This window comes from Lepidochelys kempii, chromosome 17 (genome assembly GCF_965140265.1).
Source record: "Lepidochelys kempii isolate rLepKem1 chromosome 17, rLepKem1.hap2, whole genome shotgun sequence".
Lineage (NCBI taxonomy): Eukaryota > Metazoa > Chordata > Testudines > Cheloniidae > Lepidochelys > Lepidochelys kempii.
This window is the reverse complement of record NC_133272.1, coordinates 12,325,802-12,345,466: the sequence shown is the minus strand read 5'-3', so window position 1 is coordinate 12,345,466 and position 19,665 is coordinate 12,325,802. Positions and strand designations below refer to the sequence as shown.

General features: G+C 46.7%; 2 protein-coding genes across 6 annotated transcripts in view; one reads left to right on the top strand and one right to left on the bottom strand.

Annotated features, from left to right (window-relative positions):
* Nucleotides 1–796: 796 nt before the first annotated feature.
* The window catches only part of LOC140899791 (tricarboxylate transport protein, mitochondrial-like), a 63,776-nt gene continuing 44,907 nt past the window's right edge, over nucleotides 797–19,665 (bottom strand). The window contains exons 11-13 of one of the 5 annotated variants that reach the window (XR_012155454.1): nucleotides 9,792–9,853; nucleotides 8,374–8,525; nucleotides 797–1,088 (exon numbers count right to left, since the gene is read on the bottom strand). The gene's annotated coding sequence lies outside the window, so the exon portion shown is untranslated. Of the gene's footprint in view, nucleotides 1,089–1,150; nucleotides 1,175–7,627; nucleotides 8,526–9,467; nucleotides 9,854–19,665 lie in introns of those variants that run through there. The other 4 variants (XR_012155456.1, XR_012155453.1, XR_012155457.1 and 1 more) reach the window with 4 other exon arrangements.
* SMTNL2 (smoothelin like 2) overlaps nucleotides 2,852–19,665 on the top strand; it is a 44,737-nt gene continuing 27,923 nt past the window's right edge. Inside the window, exon 1 of the mRNA XM_073315857.1 lies at nucleotides 2,852–3,770. Within this exon, the coding sequence (XP_073171958.1) occupies nucleotides 3,366–3,770 (405 nt within the window). The 5' untranslated portion in view covers nucleotides 2,852–3,365. The remainder of the gene's footprint in view (nucleotides 3,771–19,665) is intronic.

Sequence of the window (19,665 nt, the reverse complement as noted above, 5' to 3'; positions counted from 1 at the left end):
TTTGCAGAGTCACTTTTCAGAGCGGAACCTTTCTTTGAGCCAGAACATGCCCCAAAGCTCTAGCTACACTGTGTATTTAAAACATGTATTGGAATCGCACTAATGCCTGGATGCTATAGTGCTAGGTGATTTAGAAATGCTGCAAAATCCTTACACAAAACACACCACCATTCTACAGTAATAGTCCAAACAATCCAAAGCACGATGGTCATGTAAACTGCGGTGTTTGGGATCACCACAATATTTTTCATAAGGCTGGAGAGACAATTCTGACTAAATCATTTTGGGTATCGGTTTGCTTGGCCAGTGTGGATGGGGCAAAGTAATTTCCACACTGTGATTAGAAGCCCATTTCTAAATACAGCTCACACTTTTAAAATGGTTCGGTCCCCAACCATGCTGGTCAGCCAAGTCATGCAAGAAACCATTTCAGCTGGAACTGTATTTCACCATGGTTCCAAAACCTGTGAAAAGCCCAGTGTAGGTGAAGGCCTGTCTGATGCTGGCAGGAAAAAAAGAGTTGATTTCATTGTACTGGACAGATTTCCAGAAGTGTCTCATTTGGAGTGAAGAAACAAACCAAGTGGTTTTTGTTCTAACAAGATGGCATGGTACTGCTGCTCTTACGCATTGTTTGCTCCTGTCTAATCTAGGCTTGATCCTAAAAGGTAGAGCACAAACAACTAAGGACAAGAGTGTGTGGATGCCCTCCCATGGACTTCGGGGGCTTTGGCTCAGGCACGAAAAGATGACCGACATTATTCGATTTTAAAAAAAAATCTTATTTTCAGGCATGACTTAAACAAAGAGGCACAGGCAGAAAGAACAAAACTCAGAGCGAGAGAGGATTTTCCAAGTTGTCTAGGAGATTTGGACATCACGTTCTTGATGATATTCCGGCATCTAAATCCCGTAGACAGCCTTGAAGCTTTCAGACAAAGTGTGTCTGTCTTCTTCCCCCGGTAAGGCTGCCCCTTGGTTTATTTTTTTCATTCTTGTGTTTGTTTTTTATATTATCTGTTCAATGCTGGCTTTGTCGTTGTTTGTGGCGGCCGCTCCATTCCCAGGGCTGCATCCAGCTGCGATGACTTGGAAGAGGGAGATTTCAAACAAACAAAAATAAGTGCTGGGCATGATTTTAAATGTCTGAAACAAACAGCAAGTGTCCCTCATCCTGAGAGAGAGAGAGAGAGAGAGACTTTGAGACTGGATTTTAATTTCTTCCAAAACCAGGAAGGCCCTGCCTCCACATTGCTGTATTTACTGAATTGTGCAATGTTCCACATGCAAGAACAAGGAGAGAAGTGGTTTTATAAATAACATTATGATGTAATTATTCTTTACTTGTCTGGGTCCAGACACACCGAAAGAAGTGGATTTTCTTGGAACAGATATGTGCTGCTTAGGGCTTGTTGGAAAATTTCGATCAAAACATTTTTTTTTTGACTGAAAATTGAGCTTTCAACTGAATGAAATTTTTCATAAAAGGTGGGGTTTTTTTCCTTTTAATTTTTTAAAACTTTTTGATGGAAAACGCAATGCCTCCAAAATTATAATTTTCAGGTTTTGGCTGAAAGAATTTTTTTTTTTATTTTTATTGAAAGTTCAAATTTTCAATGAGAAAAAAATATTCTGATCAACTTCTCCCCCACCCCCCGAAATCCCAAGAACTGGCATAAAAATCATGAGATTTTAAAAATGAACGGGGGATTCTTTTTATTTACTTCCTTTTTCTTTGGCGCATATAGAGGTCAGGCTGCCAAGCTTTTCTCTTTAAATAAATGAAAGCTGATGTCCCAGTGAATATCCTAATTCCTGCAGCTGGGGGCTTGGAGAAAAACAAAAAGAATCTTAAGCCTGACAGATGGCAATGCTGTGACGAGCCCCCATTTAAAGCTGGCTCCTAACTGGAGTGGCTTTGCAGGCGTCACCCCAGGAATAAACCTGGCCGAGTATAGCCCCAGATCTGCCCTGGTTTACTGCTTGGGCATACATCGCGTCAGTATTTAACCAAGTTTGCAACTCATTCTGGACTCCACAGTCTCAGAGCTGCTGCTGCCTGTCAGGGGACAACAGTTGAGCGCTGACCCCTTTCTATGGCAAGAAAGCATCTATTGTCTTATAGGCCATTGGCATTTGCTTGTAGGGTTGATTCAGAGCTGCAAACTGGGCCCCTTCTTCCCACAGACGGGAGAGGAAAAGGGGGTGTTAACACAAATCAAGGAGGAAAGAGAAATCAGTGGGGGTTGAAGGTTAAGGCCAGCTTTGGTAATAAGTCAATACCATAAATAAATGCAAACACGTGTGTGTCTCTGTAGATCACACCTACCTCTGCCAGAGACCTGGATCTCTGGGAAACACCTGGGTGGCCTGCCATACCAAGAATCTCCCTGGCTGTGCACTGGTAGGCATGTGAGAGCGTGTGGCAAGGGGAGCGCCACACGTGTGCAGCTGTGTCTGGATGGGAGCAGGTCTATGTGAGCAGGTCTATGTGAGTGCCGCGTACATGCCCGTGTACAAGTTATGTGGGAGAGTGTGTGTGCCTTTACTCTCCCAGAATCCAGTCCCCTCTCCCTTTGCCTCCAGGCTCCCCCAGGGAGCGATAAGGAATGTTTACTTTGGCAGGAGCATCCAAGCAACACAGGAAAGACCAGATATGCAACCCCCCTGCTCAGTCCTCTCCCCTGGCTCCCACTCATTCCTAGTCACCTCCTCCCACAATTCCAGCCCCACCCACAGCCTTTCCTTTCTGATCCTCCCTCCCCACCCTGCCTCTCCCCCCACCCTTGTCCCCTCCCACCCCAGAGCATCTCCCCTGCAGCTGCACGGCTCCTCCAAGAGCTGTTGACAGAGCCAAGCAGCCTCTGGCAGCTGCGAACAAGCCAGCCCCCCTCCCCCCCCTTTGCACTGTCCCCTCCTGAAATTGCATCGCCTCCTTGGAGGAGCTGGAGAGAGACACACACAGCCAGCCCTGCTGCTCAGCCAGCTTTGCTCTCGCTCCCGGCCAGGGCTCCCCCAACTTCGCCCTCCCTCATTCGCTTTTCTGTGCAGAGCTGCCAGAGTTGCCTTGTGCATCCCCGGAGCGGGGAGAATGCACAGAGCCAGCTGGAGCCCGGGGAAGTGAGCATGCGAGTGCCCCGGGCAGGAGGTTGCCCTACAGCAGGGGCTGGGGGCTTTCCTTAGCCCTGTGTTTCTCAACCTTTTTGATACCAGGGACTGGCTTGCTGCCTTCCTAAACTGTGTCAGGGAGATCTCAGGGACCGGTGCCAGGACGCTCTAGGAGTGGGGTGTCCTGCGTTCGCAGCCCCCAGCCTCGCTGGCTGGGAGTTTGCCCGGAGCCCGGCAAGAGTCCCCAGCACCCCATCATGGACACGGTGGCCAGCGACATCGCAGACCTCAGCAGCCAGGACGCGCAGAGCGTGTGCGAGGCGCTGGGGCGCTACGAGGACACGCTGCGGGGCGCTGTGCGGGAGATCCACGTGGACATCCAGGTCTTCAAGCAAGGGGTGGACCGGCAAGTGGACGAGGTACTGCGCCTCGCCAGCCCGCTGGCCCGCACCGTCGCCGAGCTACAGCAGGAGAACCAGCGACTGCGCGTGCAGGTGGAGTGCCTGGCCAGGCAGGTGGAAGCCCTCAGCAGGTCGGCGGGGCTGCCGGACAGCTGGGCTGCGGAGTGCGGGGCAACCGGGGGGCCCAGCTCTCCAGGAGCTGGCGTAAGGCGGGCCAGGTTCTCCAGCCATGCCACCTTATCCATGACCGGCAAGAGCCAGGTAAGCACAGCTGGGAGCGGGGAGCTGTGCTGGGGTGCCCCCTTGGGGGTGGTTGGGCATTGCAGGGTGCTTGGGAGACAGGGGTGGCTGGGGCACCTACCCCCAACTGGGGAGCACCGGTGCACAGGAGGGACTAATCCAGGCATTTAAAAAAATCTCAGCACCCCCCTCCACTTGTGTTGAACAGAACATTTGATAGACCTGGCCAGTTTGTGAACTAGGCCTGAACGGAGATTTCACTCCCTTTAACAAAATCAAATGGCAAGGACAGATCAAAAATAGTGCAAACAGCCTGTTTGAAATCTGATGATGTTACTGTCTAATGTCTCTCCGAACAGGAGCTCATCTAAGGATTGTTTTTATCTCTGCTAGTTTCCTTCCTTAAATGGTTTTAAAACAAAATCATTGGTCTTTATGTATGTGGGGCCAGGTCCCCGGAGGATATAAATTGGCATAACTCCATTGAATCAGGCCCCTTGGGTCAAAGGGGGTTGTATGAATGAGGAGAGAAGTTGGGAGAGCCACGGCTATATATCTAAGGCCCTTGAGCTTGCGTCCAGTGGAATCGTTGCCCAAGGAAATTGTGCGCGCCCTTTGGTGTGCTCCAAAGGCAAAATGAAGCCCTCTCTTCAGGAGTCTATTTATGAGCAACAATAGAATTCCTCCCTGCCAGAGGTGATGTAGTGTTCTCCAGAATCCCTGGGCACCCACCCCCCTGCAGGACAGTGGTATGGCTCTGAGAATGGGCCCTAGAGGATAAGGCTTTTATGCTGTCATTCCAAGGTCACAATCTTGCAAGAGCAGATAAAAGTGCTGTCTCAGGGCTATGTTGGTCTGTAGCTTGGTACAGGGAAACCCCACAGAGTTGAGCAGAAACTCTGCCCGAAACATGATACCCAGACAAATTGTTTATTACAGTACAAAGAACAGAGGGCCAGGTGCAGCACCTACCACCTGGAGGTCGCAGTCAGACAATGAACACCTTTCCCACCCCACCAGACCCCCCATGTCAGCCACAAGGATCACCTTATGCCCAATAGATTATGCAGGGGTGCTAGGGAAGGTAGTTTAAGGCAGTGGAGAAGCACAAAACTGTTCTAAGGTAACTGAGGCTCAGGATCAATGCATGAGTGAGTACTAACCCTATTTAAAGGGCCTTTGGCTGGGAACAGTTGAGAGCTTTTTAAAGAGCATCACCATGGGCAAGTGTCAGCGTCATTGCCTCCTGCAGAGAGATCTGTAGGGTAATCTGGATATCAAGTGACTGTACTGGACTGAGTTGAGCCAAGATTGTTTTACGGGGCAATTTCATTTGTTGCAATCTTCAAAGGCATCGCCCTAGGAAGATTTGCTCACTCTTCCCAGTCTCACTGCAAGTGTTTGAACACTAAGAATGAAACAACTCATTTCATGCTTTCACAAAGGTCTGACAAGCCCACTTGGCAGTTGCTACAGCTAACTCCCAAAATGCATTGTCAGACTTTCCTCAATCCTTAGGGAAATCTCTTGTTGAAGGTAGTGGAGATTTGCTTATAGACTAGAGTAGTGGTTTTCAAACTACGGGTCACAGACCCAGTACTGGGTCACGGAATGGAAGGCACTGGGGCTGCGGTGGCTCTGGTCAGCACCACCGACTGGGCTGTTAAAAGTCCTGTCCGCGGTGCTGCCCAGCTAAGGCAGGCTAGTCCCTACCTGTTCTGACACTGTGCTGTGCCCCAGAAGCAGCCAGCAGCAGGTCCAGCTCCTAGGTTGGGGGGCCACAGGGCTCTGCATGCTGCCCCCACCACGAGCACTGGCTCTGCACTCCCATTGACTAGGAACTGGCCAATGGGAGCTAGAGGGGCGGTGTCTGAGGGCAAGAGCCACACGGAGCCACTTGCATACTTCCACCTAGGAGCGGGACCTGCTGCTGGCTGCTTCTGGGGTGCAGCGCAGTCCACGGTGCCAGGACAGGTAGGAAGCCTGCCTTAGCACCCCCGTGGCACTGCTGACCCGGAGCTGCCTGAGTTAACCCCATGCCCCAATCCCCTGCTCCAGCCCTGAGCCCCCTCACCCTCAGACCTGGAGCCTGCTCCTGCAACCCAAACCCCTCATCCCCGGCCCCACCCCAGAGCCTGCAGCCCCAACCCAGAGCCCTGTCCCCCTCCTGCACCCCAAGCCCCTGCCCCAGCCCAGAGCCCCCTCCCACACCCTGAACCCCTCATTCCTGGCCCCACCCCTCAGCCCTCACCCCAGCACCGCAATCCTCTGCCCCAGCTGTGAGCCCCTCCCACACCCCAAACCCCTCATTCCCAGCTCCACTGGGTCATGGGCATCAATAATTTTCTTTAATTGGGTCACCAGAAAAAAAGTTTGAAAACCACTGGACTAGATAAATACTTAAGGATTTGGCCTGTTGTACATACATAACAAATCTCACAGCTCCTGATCCAAAGCCCACTCAAGTCAATAGGAATCTTTCCACTGAGTCCAGAGGATTTCAGGGCTATTGACCGGAAAGAGATCCACTACATTTAGTATCGCTAATCCCCACTATCCAAAAAAAAAAAAAAAATCACAAGATTTAAAAAAAAAAAAGATTTTTTTGCTATCTGGTTTTTGAACACTTGGGTCGCGTTTTCAGGCTTTTGTCTACAGTCCTGGGAACCAGACACTTCCTTTTTTTAAAAGGACAGCTGAGATTCTTATATAATCAACATGACTCCCAGAGCTAAGGCTTCATATATCACAAGACTTGCAATTAAACAAAACCAAACCACCACACTTTGATAACACGGGCAGCTAGAAACAACTTTAAAAAGTCTCGTGGCTGTTCCCTAATGACAAGAACCACATCCAACAAATGCAAGTGTACTACTAAGAGGCACTCGGGTGGCATGGTGCTGGGCAGAGTATAATTGCCCGGATAGAACAGACCAATAAATGTTCTAGTTACAGCTCTATTATGATCAGCAATATTTCCTTTCTACTGCTAGAAAGGAACACTTTGCAATCCATAATTGGGTGCTGAATCAGTGGAGATATCTCCAGTTCACTAGGGGTGCACCTGATATCTTGGCAGCAGTGGCTTGACTCTTGTGCATGAATTATGTTATGCAATATAATATAGGCGAACAGAAAATAGTTTGGGGTAGTTCATATATTTTCTTTGACTGAGAAGTAGCTACTGTTATTTTGGGACTTGAGCCCTAGGGTGAAATTCTGGCCTCATAGACTTCAGCTCCAGAGTAGGGAAAAGAACCACAAGAATACCAACAACTGAGATACTGCTATCTGTTTTGTTTGTATTACTAATGCATGTATTTCTGGGTCCAGTCCTGCTCACAATAAGGATGAGAATAGTTCAGAGAAAAAGAACGGTCCAATGATTCCGGTGCTAGTCTAGAACTCAAGACCTTGGCTCAAGTCCTTGTTCTTCCTTTGTGACCTTGGGCAAGTCATTTAATCCCTTATCTGTAAAACTGGAATAGCAGCATTTTCCTACCTCATAGGAGTATTGTAAGGATCAGTATAAAGACTGTGAAGTGCTCAGATACGGTGGTACTGTAATGGGGCCACAAACAGACCACACCCACTGAAGTCAGTAGAAATATTTCACTTCAATGGGCAATGGCTTGGGTGCTCTGACACTAGCTACCCTCTCTGCCTCGGTTTCCCCATCTTTGAACTCAGGGATGGTGGGGAATTGAGATTTAAGCATTTTCTTAGTTTAGGAAAGGAGTGATTAACAAAACACATCTTAAAGTGCAAAGCTGCGCAAATCTTTTCCTGCACATTGTTATGAATTAAAAATAGGAATTTTTCACAATTCACTAAAGAACAAGGATGCTTTAAAAAAAGCAAAAACTGGCTCATTTTCAAACAAAAATGGCTTTGCATCCAGTAGCATGTAAAGGGTCTTTTTGCATATTTGTGATGTTAATAGCTATTGTGGGTACATATTGTTGTGGGGCCACCAGGCTTTTTTCAACACAGTTCTGCAAAACTAAAATATTGCATTTTTCATGTCATTACTATTAGGCACTACTGTCACGGCATTCATGAATACAAGACCCAACTGAGTGCAGGGTCCCCTTGTGCTAAGTACTGTGTGTAGACGCAGTACAGGGCGGTCCCCGTCCCAAAGGGGTTACAGTTTAAAGGGACAAGATAGAGACCAAGTGACTTGCCCAAGGTTACACAGCAACCTAGTGGCAGGGCCACGTCTCCCGAATCCCAGTGCAGGGCCCTATGTAATTCACCATGCTGCCTCACAGCTTTATTTCTCCCTCTTTAATAAGTTGCCTCGCAGAAGAAACCCACCCTGTTTATTTCTCTGATGGAAGCTTTCTTCCCAAGGCATCACACTCCTCTGGTCTGGTGGCTCTTTATTTTGCCACGTGCACGTGAGAATCGAATTTAACCCACTGAGCACCCCCAAAATGCAAGGTCGGGCTCATCATTTTGTATTTTCCGAAGAAGATGGTGGAAACTTACACCGGAAGAGTCTTGGGCGTCCATTATTTACAGTAGTATAGGTTCCCCCAGACCAGGTGCATGTTAATCCATAGTGCACGCTCCTAGTGCTATGAAAATGGGGTTGGATTTCTTAGCTTCAGCTTACCGCAGGTCACTGGTTCTGTGCTATGTTTCAGACAGCTCTTGGCCTGAGCTGTCATTCCCAGTTACCAGTGATGTCATTCAGAGCAGCTGGCTTTGCAGATCCCCTGGGGAGAGGTGAGAAAGCTCTTACAGCTGGAGCTACCTCGAGCAGCCCTAAAAGACAACAAACGTATTGAATGTACACTCATATGATGGATGGCTTTGACTTGTGCAGGGATGAGCGTGCCTGGTGTGGTTCTGTATGGCACGCTGAAGTCTCGGGAGAACGGCCGGAGGATACCAATTGTTGAAAGTGATTTCAGGGGTCTGTTTCATTTTTAAGCACGCACATCACCGGAGACCAACACGAACCCTCTGCGGAGTTCTGCTCACGCCAGTAGTTCGGTGGAACTGCCTCCAAAAGAGCCTCCCCCCCCCCCAGCACTCTTCCAGTGGCCTGTCTACGCTGCAGCTGGAGTTGTGACTGCAGCGGGTGTGGGCACACAACACACTAGCTTTCATCCAGCTACCGCAGCTAAAAATAGTAACAACGCCACAAGAGCGCAGAGCCCTGCTAGGCAGGCAATGAGTGTGTGCCCAGCGTTCTAGGTGGGCGTGTCCAGTCCGCGCCAGCATCTGTCCGGCTGCAATTTCCCTGCTACTTTTAGCGGCGCGAGCTAGATTAAACCTGTGTGGGGACGCTTAGACTCGCTGCAGTCACACCTCTGCCTACAGCGCAGACGTGTACTCGGGTGAAATCCTGGCCCCACTGATATCAGTGGGGAGTTTGCTGTTGACTTCAATACGACTATGATTTCACTCTCTGATCTCCGTCACCAGCCCTGCTGGAGAGGAGGGGGAAAAGAGCAACTTTCTATGTGAATGAAAAGGTAACATAGGGTCCCATGTTTGAAAATCGGGCCTAACAGGTTCCTGTCAATTTTAGGTGCTTCCAGGCCAATATGATTATTCGGATGAAGGATTAAGGTTCCCATGTCTGGAAACTCCCCATTCAAACAGAACAAACACACAGTACTGCTTTTAGAGTAGCAGCCGCGTTAGTCTGTATTCGCAAAAAGAAAAAGGAGGACTAGTGGCACCTTAGAGACTAACACATTTATTTGAGCATAAGCTTTCGTGAGCTACAGCTCACTTCATCGGATGCATTCAGTGGAAAATACAGTGGGGAGATTTATATACACACAGACCATGAAAAATGCTGACATGCTACTTTTTATTTAGGGTGATTTTTGGTTGCTCTGTTATAGCGATATACAGAACTGTATGTATCCAGTTTCAGATTCTGGCATGTAAAGGTGCACACTGCAAGAGGTCATCGTTTTTGTGTCCATATAAGCTAGAAAGAGGAGCTTGTACCAAAACCCCTATGAAAGGCAGAGTCCTTTACCCTGCTTGAATCCATCACATGCATATATGTACCTGCAGAATTAGTGCCCGAACACAGCCCTCTGCCTGGGGTTCCTTGACAGCAGTTGAAGTATCTGTGGGAAGAAAGCTAGGCTGTACTTGGTTTTTCTCCAAGGCCTCCCTGTCTCAGACTTTAGTTTCCTATGCCGGAAAGAGTCACTCTCACCTCCTCTCACCTCCGAGGTGGAGTTAATGAGCAACACCCACCACAGTGGGTCAACAGGAATTCTGTGTGGGACACTTTACAAAGTGGATCAACAGAAGAACCTGCCACTTTATCTCAGACCCTGAACTGCATACCTGTGAACTCTGGGGAAGTTCCGATCGAGAGTGACACACTCCCAAAGTTTGGGAAAATCTTGTTAGGCCCATTCTTTAAAAGTATGATCATGTCTGTCACCTCCAGATTTTGATTCTTCACTTCCCACTGCAGGGTCAGGCAGGATTCTAGAGCTGGCTGAAGTTTTTCAATCAACACAAGTTTCCTGCCCCTCAAAATGGAGTTTTATCTAAACCAAAACTTTCCACAGGAAAATGTTAGGACTCTTGTTTCTGCAACCCAAAGTTTTCCAAAATATCAAATTTGTTTCTCCTTTTTTCCTGTCTCCCTCCGCCCCCAGTACAATAAAATGAATAAGCGACAGAGTAAAGAGAAAAATGAAAAGCTGCAACTCTAGCTTTGCAGAAGCTGATGAAGTTTTGAAAATCTGGAGAGAAAAAAAGCAAAGACGAAGAGGAAAGTGAAAGATTCCAGACATTAGGGTGACCAGACAGCAAATGTGAAAAATTGGGACAGGGGGTGCGGGGTAATAGAAGCCTATATAAGAAAAAGACCCAAAAATTTGGACCGTCCCTATAAAATCGGGACATCTGGTCACCCTACCAGACATACATTCTAAGAGTGTGGGCAGATGATCCCATATCTGCCTACTCTGGGGTTCTTACACCTTCCTTCTTCCGAAGCACCTGGTACCAACCGCTGTGGATGACATCATCTTAAGTTAGATGGGCCTGGGGTCTGATCCAGTCTAGCAAGTCCTATGTGCCTAGTGCATTCAGTGCTAAGAAGGGGGGAGGGAGACCCCAAACATCTGAAATCTTGATATCCATTTTTGATAACTATCAAAATCATTGCTTCCGTTTGAATTATTTCAAAATTTTCCCATAAAAAAGTCACTTCTTAAAAAAAGTTTAACTTTCATTTGAAACTGTGGGGGGGGGGTGGGAAATAAACAGGTTTTTCCCACCATCTCTGTAAGAGACACTTGCAAGCACTTGGACTTAGTCTGCTACAAGACTTTTCCGGCTGCACTTTGGTTATAATTGACCTCGCCCCCCCCCCCCAGCTCACCCTGGCACAAATCCATTCGCAACTTTGAGCTACCCAGAGAAAATGAGCCAGACCCTCCAATGGGGTAGATCAATATAGCTCCCTTTGGCCCAGTCACTGCAAGGTAGTCCTATGCTGCAATTTGTTGTGTTCCTGAAAAAAAATTAAAGATTAAATTATGAGTGAGCCAGTCCAGCCCTATGCAGGGCTGGATTTAAGGGCAGGTGACCCAGGCGATAGCCTGGGGGTGCCAGGCTTGGAGTGCTGGTTTTGTTGTTAGTGACAAAAAGGAAAATAGGGAATACTTGAAACATGTTACTTCAGACATTCTATGTGGGTTCATTTTTCACTAACCTCCTAGAATGTTCTGGACTTTAGTAGAATCTTGTGGAACCTTCCAGACTTTCTGAGAACTACAGTCTCCTCAAACCTCCTAGAATGTTGTCAGCCCTGCCCGTGCGGGTATATGAGGGGCGGGGTGTCGCCAGTCAGTCAGTGAGATATAAGAACGAAGTGAAGCGAGAGCCTAGTTGTGATGTTGTGAACCTTGTTTTATTTTGTAATTGTGAAAGTATACTTGTGTTTTAAGATTTGAAGAGTGTAAGTAGCGACTAATAAAAAGACATATTTAATGAGATGCCAGAGATCTCTATCGAACACCTATCTACACAACAATATAAAAGAAATACTGTTACTTCTTTTGCCATGCTTAGCATGAAATGTTTGAATACTGTGGATCACAGACTTTTGCTCTCCCTAATACTGTTTTACCCTGCAGAAAATAAAAGATGCTCCTGAAGATGCCTTCAGGAGCTCAGTATAGGAAGCGAAAAGCTCAATTGCAATCTAGTTTGCAGCAAGGGGCAAATTTGATGGGAAAAATATCTGAAACAAAACAACATACACTGGGCTTTAGGCAGTAGCAATCATCCCAGTGCAGAAAAAATTGAGGAATTTGTTTGCTTAAATATATGACATGAATAAATACAGATTTACAGATCCTAGCATGCAAATGTATCGTCTTATCTGACAGGGATAAATCATGCACGCAAATCATGCATCAAAGTTGTGAAATAGGCTAACAATGCAATGCAGGGGAGAGGGCACTGAAGCTGTCCCTTGCCTGGGGCACCCCATTTGGCCTGGACGGCCAATTGCTACCAAGGTGTGAGCTTTTTGGGAGGAGTGTTCATAGTGTTCATTACACAGTTGTCAGGAGGTGATCCACAGCTTAAACTTAGTATGTCCTGAGCTACCACGTACTTGTTGCTTGTACTCCTGCTTTCCTCAGAGAATTAGATTTTAAGCTCACTGGAGTGGGGGCCCTGGGTGAAGGATTTCACCTCACGTCTTTATGTATGTTTGTTACAATATCCTAGCATAATGGATCCCTGATCTTGTCTGGGGCCCTTTGGCGCGACTGCCATACAAGTAATAGATAATGTGCAGATACAGTTACAGCAGCCCCATGACAAGACTGGAAGGATGACCAGAATCCACGCTTGATACACCTGAGCAACACCGCCGAGTAGGAGAGAAGTCATTAACCCTCCTAGCCATCTATGCAGGGATTTGAGCCACTTGACCACCAAGGTCATGGATTTCAGTGCACCTGATCTGTTCTCAAGTCCTGCTCAGCACCAGCTCATTTGGAGCCAACCTAGAGCCTGTCATTGGAGCTCCGAGTATTCCTTTGTCTGTGCTCCCCCATGCAGGCTCTCCCTTATGTGGGGCTTACGTGGTACAGAGAGCCATTATGTCAGGCTGAATTTCACCCTAACTGGATACAGGAGAGTACCTGGAGTTGGGAAGGAAGGCAGATGTGAGTCCATCCATGTATTTTACAACAGCTCATGCATAATGCCTTTTTAGGTCTGCTGCGTAGAGAGATTTATTGCACTGATTAGATGGGGGGGGGGGGAGAGAACCCTCTGAGCTAATGCAGGTTTTCTGATAAGACTGTGCGTGTATTATTCCACTGCAGAAAGGCCACATGCAAACAATGCCAGGTTTGGATTCAGTTGTGGCATTAAACCACAGCCTGCAGCAGGAACAATGCCCCAATGTGTGCTGTGGAAGTATGCCAGGCAAGCACAGCTGTTCTGCCACCTTAGAATAAAGTGCAAGGCGTACTCTTCCCCTGTGGCATGCTGGCTGGCACGCTGGGCCCTGGGATCATAATGTGGAGGGCATACTTAGGCTCACACTAGCCTATTGCAGCACCACCAGTGATCACCCTTATATTCTAACTTTGTTTTGAGGGTTTATGGTTCAAGGGTAGATATTGTCACCCGTCACTGCAGCACATATTTGACCTCTGCTCTTCCTCCCTAGTGCACCTGAGCAGGGCTAGATGCAACTGACCCCCTAGGGATAGATTCCACAAGATGCTGAGCACCTCCGATGAAGTGTTCAGTGCTTTTGACTCCGACTGACATAGACAGGGGACAATGGGCACTGACAGATGGTGCTAAGTACCATGCAGGATAGGGCCCTCATTGAATGAGCCCACAGTATTTTGTTATAGGTAGTGTTGTTGCGGAAGTGCTCTATAAAACAGATCTCTCTCTCTCCCTCTTCACATATGAGAGTAGTTACTAGATAAGGGATAATAACAGGTTTCAGAGTAACAGCCACAAGTACTCCTTTTCTTCTTTGGCCTGTCTCCAGACCAGGGAGGATTAACACCACGCCCAGAGCTTGCTCAGGCCCTTTCTTCAGGACACCATGTCATAGTAGGACCATTAATGTTCAGCATACCCCAGAACAAACCACTTCAACATAAATCCAACAGGTAATTTCCCCCAACCCATTGTCTTCCTTACCAGTCTCCCTGCTTCCTTACCAGTCCTCCTAGAAAACACCTGCCAGGGAATCCCCCTGTTCTAGAAACCATCCTACTTCCTGGAGCTTCTCCTATACCCACTCTTACAGCCATTACAGGAAACAGGAGCTCAGCAGGAAATCAGCTGACCCCTTTGCAGCTGGTTCTGATCACTCCCTCTGCTATGCACAAACACTTGTTTTTACAGGGGCACTGCCTCTGCACAGGGCTGGCCGGCTCCAGACCCCCTGTTTCTTTTGGGGGCAAACCACCCTGTTGCACTGATAAAAGGGTTAAATACTTGGGGTGAATTTGGTAAGAATCTTCCACCAATGTTTGAATTAAATTGTTTTGTGGTAAAATCTGGTCAAGCGGCTGAGTGATCTTTTGGGGCCCAATTGTTTCTGTTCCAAGGGCCTGATCCTCCATTTATTTTATTTTATTTTATTTTATTTTATTTTATTTTATTTGGCCCATGGGTGAGGCTATGGAGGGGCACGTTACTAATGTGTTGGCAGCATTTGTCTGCATTCATTTAAGAGCCATTTGTCATGTCTCAGCTGCATTTGGCCCTAAAACCTTGGTGAGAATATAACAGCATGAAGCAGTTCCCAGAATCTTTTTTCCTCTGCATGAAGTTTGTTTGCTCTCTTAATGCTGCCCAAATTACTGCCTTGCTGGTGTGCATTCTTCTGAAGTGGGAGCCAGATCCTTTAGATAACCTTTTAAGGTACACGCACTAGCCAAGCTGTTTGGAATTTGTACACTCTGCATGGCAGGCGGTGGGTCAACCTGGCTTCAGAAACATGAGAAGTTACACCAGGTGTGAATTCGGACCAGTGGGTGTTCTCTATGTCCTTGCCGTCTTTCTCTCTCTAGATAACGTTGTTTGCCTTCTCGTTTTTTTCCAACCCCCCCAATCCCCTACATTTTAGTACCATTTGTCTTTCCTTCAGCCCTTTACTCACATCACAGGTTTCCTCTCCCCCGCCCCCCTTCTCCAAGAGTGGCAAGCCAGCTCCTTTCACCAGCACTGAATTTGCAAAGGGCCCTGTTCTGAAGGCAACATTTCTTATGGGCTTGATTTTCAGAAGGGCGGATGAGTGCCCTGAACTCTTCCTGAAGTCAGCGGGAGTGGTGGATGCTCAGCACCTCTGAACATCGGGCCCAAAGTGATGTCGATGGAAATTTTGCCAGTGTCGGAAGTGCAAGATGGTGCCTTGAAAGGGGAAAAAATAATCTTCCCCCTGATCATTTTCAGAAACAAGTGACAGCCTCACCATGAAACCAAAGACATCATAAAAGCAAATTAGACAGGAACAGATATGGTAAAGCATTCTGGGCATGATCCCGCACTCTGGTCCCAATCCAGCGAAACACTTACATACATATGCAGTCTCGTTGACTTCAGTGATACTAAGCATATGGTTAAAATTAAGCAAGTGCTTAAGTGCTTTGCTGGATTGGAGAATGCTCAGCATCATGCGGGACTGAACATTTAGGCCCTTTCAGGAATCTTGTTCCCACTGAAGTCAGTGATGATAATCCTCATGACTTCAGTGTTGCGCTTCTGACCCTTCATGGGTTAAACAGGCTCTTTGGGACAGGGACTCTCTTTTTAATATGGATTTGTACAATGCCTCTCACAATGCTATGGGATTTCCAGTTAGATCACATTTGTAAGGTACTGTGCACATGAAAAACCAGTTGGAAGGCTGCAGTGTGATATCCACTGCAAGATTGGCTCTCTAGATACCTGTTTATTATTATTTTATGACGAATCAAGATTCTCAAGCGTGATTTTGCATGCCTCCATTTTTGGGTGCCAACCTGAGACACTGTAAAGGGGCTAATTTTCAGAAAGTGCTGAGCACCCACTCTGTGAAAATCAAGCCACTTTCAGTTGGGCAACCAGAATCACTAATCACGTCTGAAAATCTGGGCAATTAGTAATCATTAATTATCCACCAAATCCTGTGGCCCTCACTCAGGCAAGATGTTCATAGAAGTCTGTGGGAGTTTTACTCAAGTAAGGACTGCTGTTTTAAAGAAATTGAAACCGTTTGCCTTCCAAAAATGCCCCCAATCCGTTCATCTCTCAGGCAGCCTGCCCATCACTCAGTAATCATGGCTGTGTCTGCTCTCACAAGGCATGTTTTGTTATGGGTAAATTAAAGCTATATTCAGAAAGCCAGGCAATAGGTTAGAGCGGGTGTGTCTACACCGTGATAAAGACCCGCAGCCTGACCTGGATCAGCTGACTCGGACTGCAGGGCAATCAAATTGCAATGTAGATGTCTCCCGCCTTGTGGGGTCTCAGAGCCCGGGCTTCAGTGTGTTTGTAGTGCCACAACCCCTGCCACGAGAGCCCCAGTGAGCTGGCCCGCGCTCTGAGACTCGGTGCCGGGGTTTTTTATCACAGCGTAAACATACATAGCGGGACTGCTCCTGAACGAAAGAGAGCACATGGTGCCGTCAAAGCCCTGCTGAGATTGCATATTAGGTCCATGAACTGTAATGTGTATGATTGTATTTAACACTGTGTACATAATCCAGTATGGTGCAGTCAATAAAAACAGCAGCTGTGTTTTTCTGTCTGCAGGAAACAAATCCAAGTGTCACTTACTAAAACCCAACAGCTCCCAGGGTTTAGCGCTAATGTTTTATCGTTGCATTTGTCATGTTGCTACCCTGGCAACAAAGGCCACTTGCTTTCTGTTTTTCTATGTGTAGGAGGTTTCTGTGTATCAGTCCTGAGAATTCCTCTGCTGCTGAACATCAGGGATCAAAACCTGGTTTCTGAGCCAAGCAGGCTTTTATCTAGGGATCCCATTACTGTTGTATCTGACCACCTCACAATCTTACAAATATCTATCCTCCCAATACCCCTGCAATGTAGGGAAATATTTCTGTTATCCCAGTTTTACAGATGGGGTACTGCTGTGATGGTTAATTTGCTGGCTCTTGTGATAAAATCTGATCCGATGCTGTGATGATGCCCGTGCTTTGGTCATAGGAGCATGCTGCACTGAGGTTTTCTAGTCTTGCTGAAGTGCAAGCTGCTGTCCTGCATTGGTGGCTAGCTAGGGGAAAAGTGTTAACACCTTCCTACATAGCACTGCATGCAGTCAGGGAGGTGCTAATACAATTTCCCTTTTGTGGGTATGGCTTGTGTGAGGGGATTTCCTCTGCATTGCACACACTTGCCTGTTGTTTAATCCTCACAGTTCCTCTTTATTCTGAACAACAAAGCATCTTGGCCTCAGAAGCCAGACAGAGCTATTTAAAGGAGAGACGGGCCAGTCCACACCTCTGTTTGATTGACTTTGTGCACCACTTTGATCCCTGTCTCTCAGACTTGAATTGGAGCTGATGTCAGTTCATTAACCTCCTGCCATTATATCTCCTGCTCTAGCCGACTCTGTTTTTCTGTGACCTGAACAGTCTGATTCTTCAGAGTTAACCCATTTTCCAATAAAAAGGATCCCCTGCAACAATGACTTCCTACCTGCCCAGACAATCATTTGAGACTTGTCCCTTTCCCTTGCAGTCATCAGCCTACGCCTATCGCCACTTTCTGTTCAGTCAGCATTCTTCTCCTCCCCTCTGGGCTTACCTGGGGAATTGGAAGTCCGGCAGCCTGATCCCTTGGGCACACTTTAACCCATCACAGAATGTCACCACTTCCAAATGCAAGCTCACCCCAGCGTCCTTCCCAAAATTCAAAGGGGTTCAGATTTGAGATGCTGGTTCTGGCCTGTCCCTAGCATCTATTTTTCCTTATTTGCCATTATTTTCTCTCTTAACACCCCAGCATGAAATTCTTATTGCCAACAGAAACAGCTATCAGAGAACCAATAAGGGAAGTTGGTAATTACTCCAGATGTCTGCACCTCATTGCAAATTTGTAGCTACCAGAAAATGTGTTTCGTGAGACAAATAGTGTCGATTTACAATGCTTCAGCATGAAGCTAAACATAGGAGTTAAAGGTTCACAAGGTGACAGTGTTATGGGGTTGTGTAAGTGTTTTCAGGTTAAATTAGCACTCCCGCCTTCAGCGATAAAGGCTGAGATATTCAAAGCTACCCAGGGGATTTAGAGGCACAACTCCCATTAGTTTTGGCATGAACCATGTGTCTAAGTCCCATAGGCAGCATTTAAAATCTCAGCAAGGTGCTTTCAACTGCATATTGATTCCCGATAGCATATTGAAGGGGCCAGATTCATCTCTGGTGTAACTCCATTGAACTTCCAGGGAATAATTTAGCTCATGAAGTAGTAGGCTGAGTACAGCTGCGTGCTGACAGAAATCTAAATGAAGAAAATGGCAGGTCATTTATTTCTGATGGAAAGTATTGACAAGTGATTCATTTTAACTTCCATTATTTCACACAGAAGTGAAAACAGACAAGTTTATGTCGGAGCTAGCGCTAATGTGAGTATTTCATTCAAGATAAAGATACCTTGCATGTATATAGCACCTTTTGACAGAGGCTGTCTAAGAACTTTGCAAAGGTGGGTAACAAGTCTGATTACCCTAGTTTACAGGAAAAGAGACTAAGACAGAGAAGGTCAGATTCTGAGCTCAGTTAAACTGGGTGTACGCTGGCATAAATCCATTGGTGGATTGAATCCTGTTCTACATTGGTGAAATCAGAATCAGGTCCCGGGTGAATAAGTGTTTTGACCACAGCCATCTGATAAGCCAGGGGCAGAACTGGCAAAAGAATCCAGGTTTCCGGACTCTTCATCTCCATAGCAAACAACTCAACCTGCCTCTGAGCTACCTTGACTTCTAGGATAGTTTGTAAACTACCAGTTCTTGAGAACTACATCTGAAATCACTGTTTTTTAAAGGCCACTTTTCAAAACTTCCCATAAAGAAATAAACCAGATTCTAACTGGTTTCATAACATTTTGCAGACTACCTCTTTTTTTTTTTACAAAAGATGTAATGTATAAATGTAGAAAGAACAGATGTAAAGTCTGGCATCCTCTACATCCCTCAGAGGGGAATGCCGAAAGGTATATCCGCAGAGAAAGAACAAGAGGATACCAATATATATTCACAGAGTTTTGTTTCATTCAGATTGCCATCCTTAAATCTGGTCATGCCATAAGATGAATATCGCATATGGACAGAGAGAACACACAACATAAAATAGTTATCTACAGTCTGGAGCTCAGCACTTCTCTTCCCCTGGTCCTGCTCCTGCTATTAGAGCAGAAGCTTTTGTTTTGCACACTCCTGCTTCTGCCATTGATCTGGTTTCTTGGCACCAAACTTTTATGTGACACCATAATGGACCCAAATCTGGGAACCACTGTTGTGAAGGTGGAGAAGAATGTCATATGTTTGAAGGATGATTTTAAAAGCAGGCTGCTGGAGCAACAGCAGTGCTGCTGAGGATCAGCTCCTTGTTGGGAAATCTGTTGCTGTTTGTCAGATTTTTTAATCCCTGCATTCCCTCCTCTCCCTACCTCTGATTGTTTGTGGAAGAAGAAGTCCTCTGTCCTTTCTCACTAATCACCTCTGACATGCCAGTGGTAACCCTATCTCCGATGATCTTTCTGTAGTGTTTGTAGTTGGGCTCCGTGCCTGTCTGAATAGGATAGTCTAAAAATGTAGCAACAGTGTTCTCTTTGGATTCTGTTGTAGGAGAGTCCCCTTTCATCGTGTTTAACATGCCATCCACCAAACACATGGCAGCATCTTCATGAGTCACTCCAG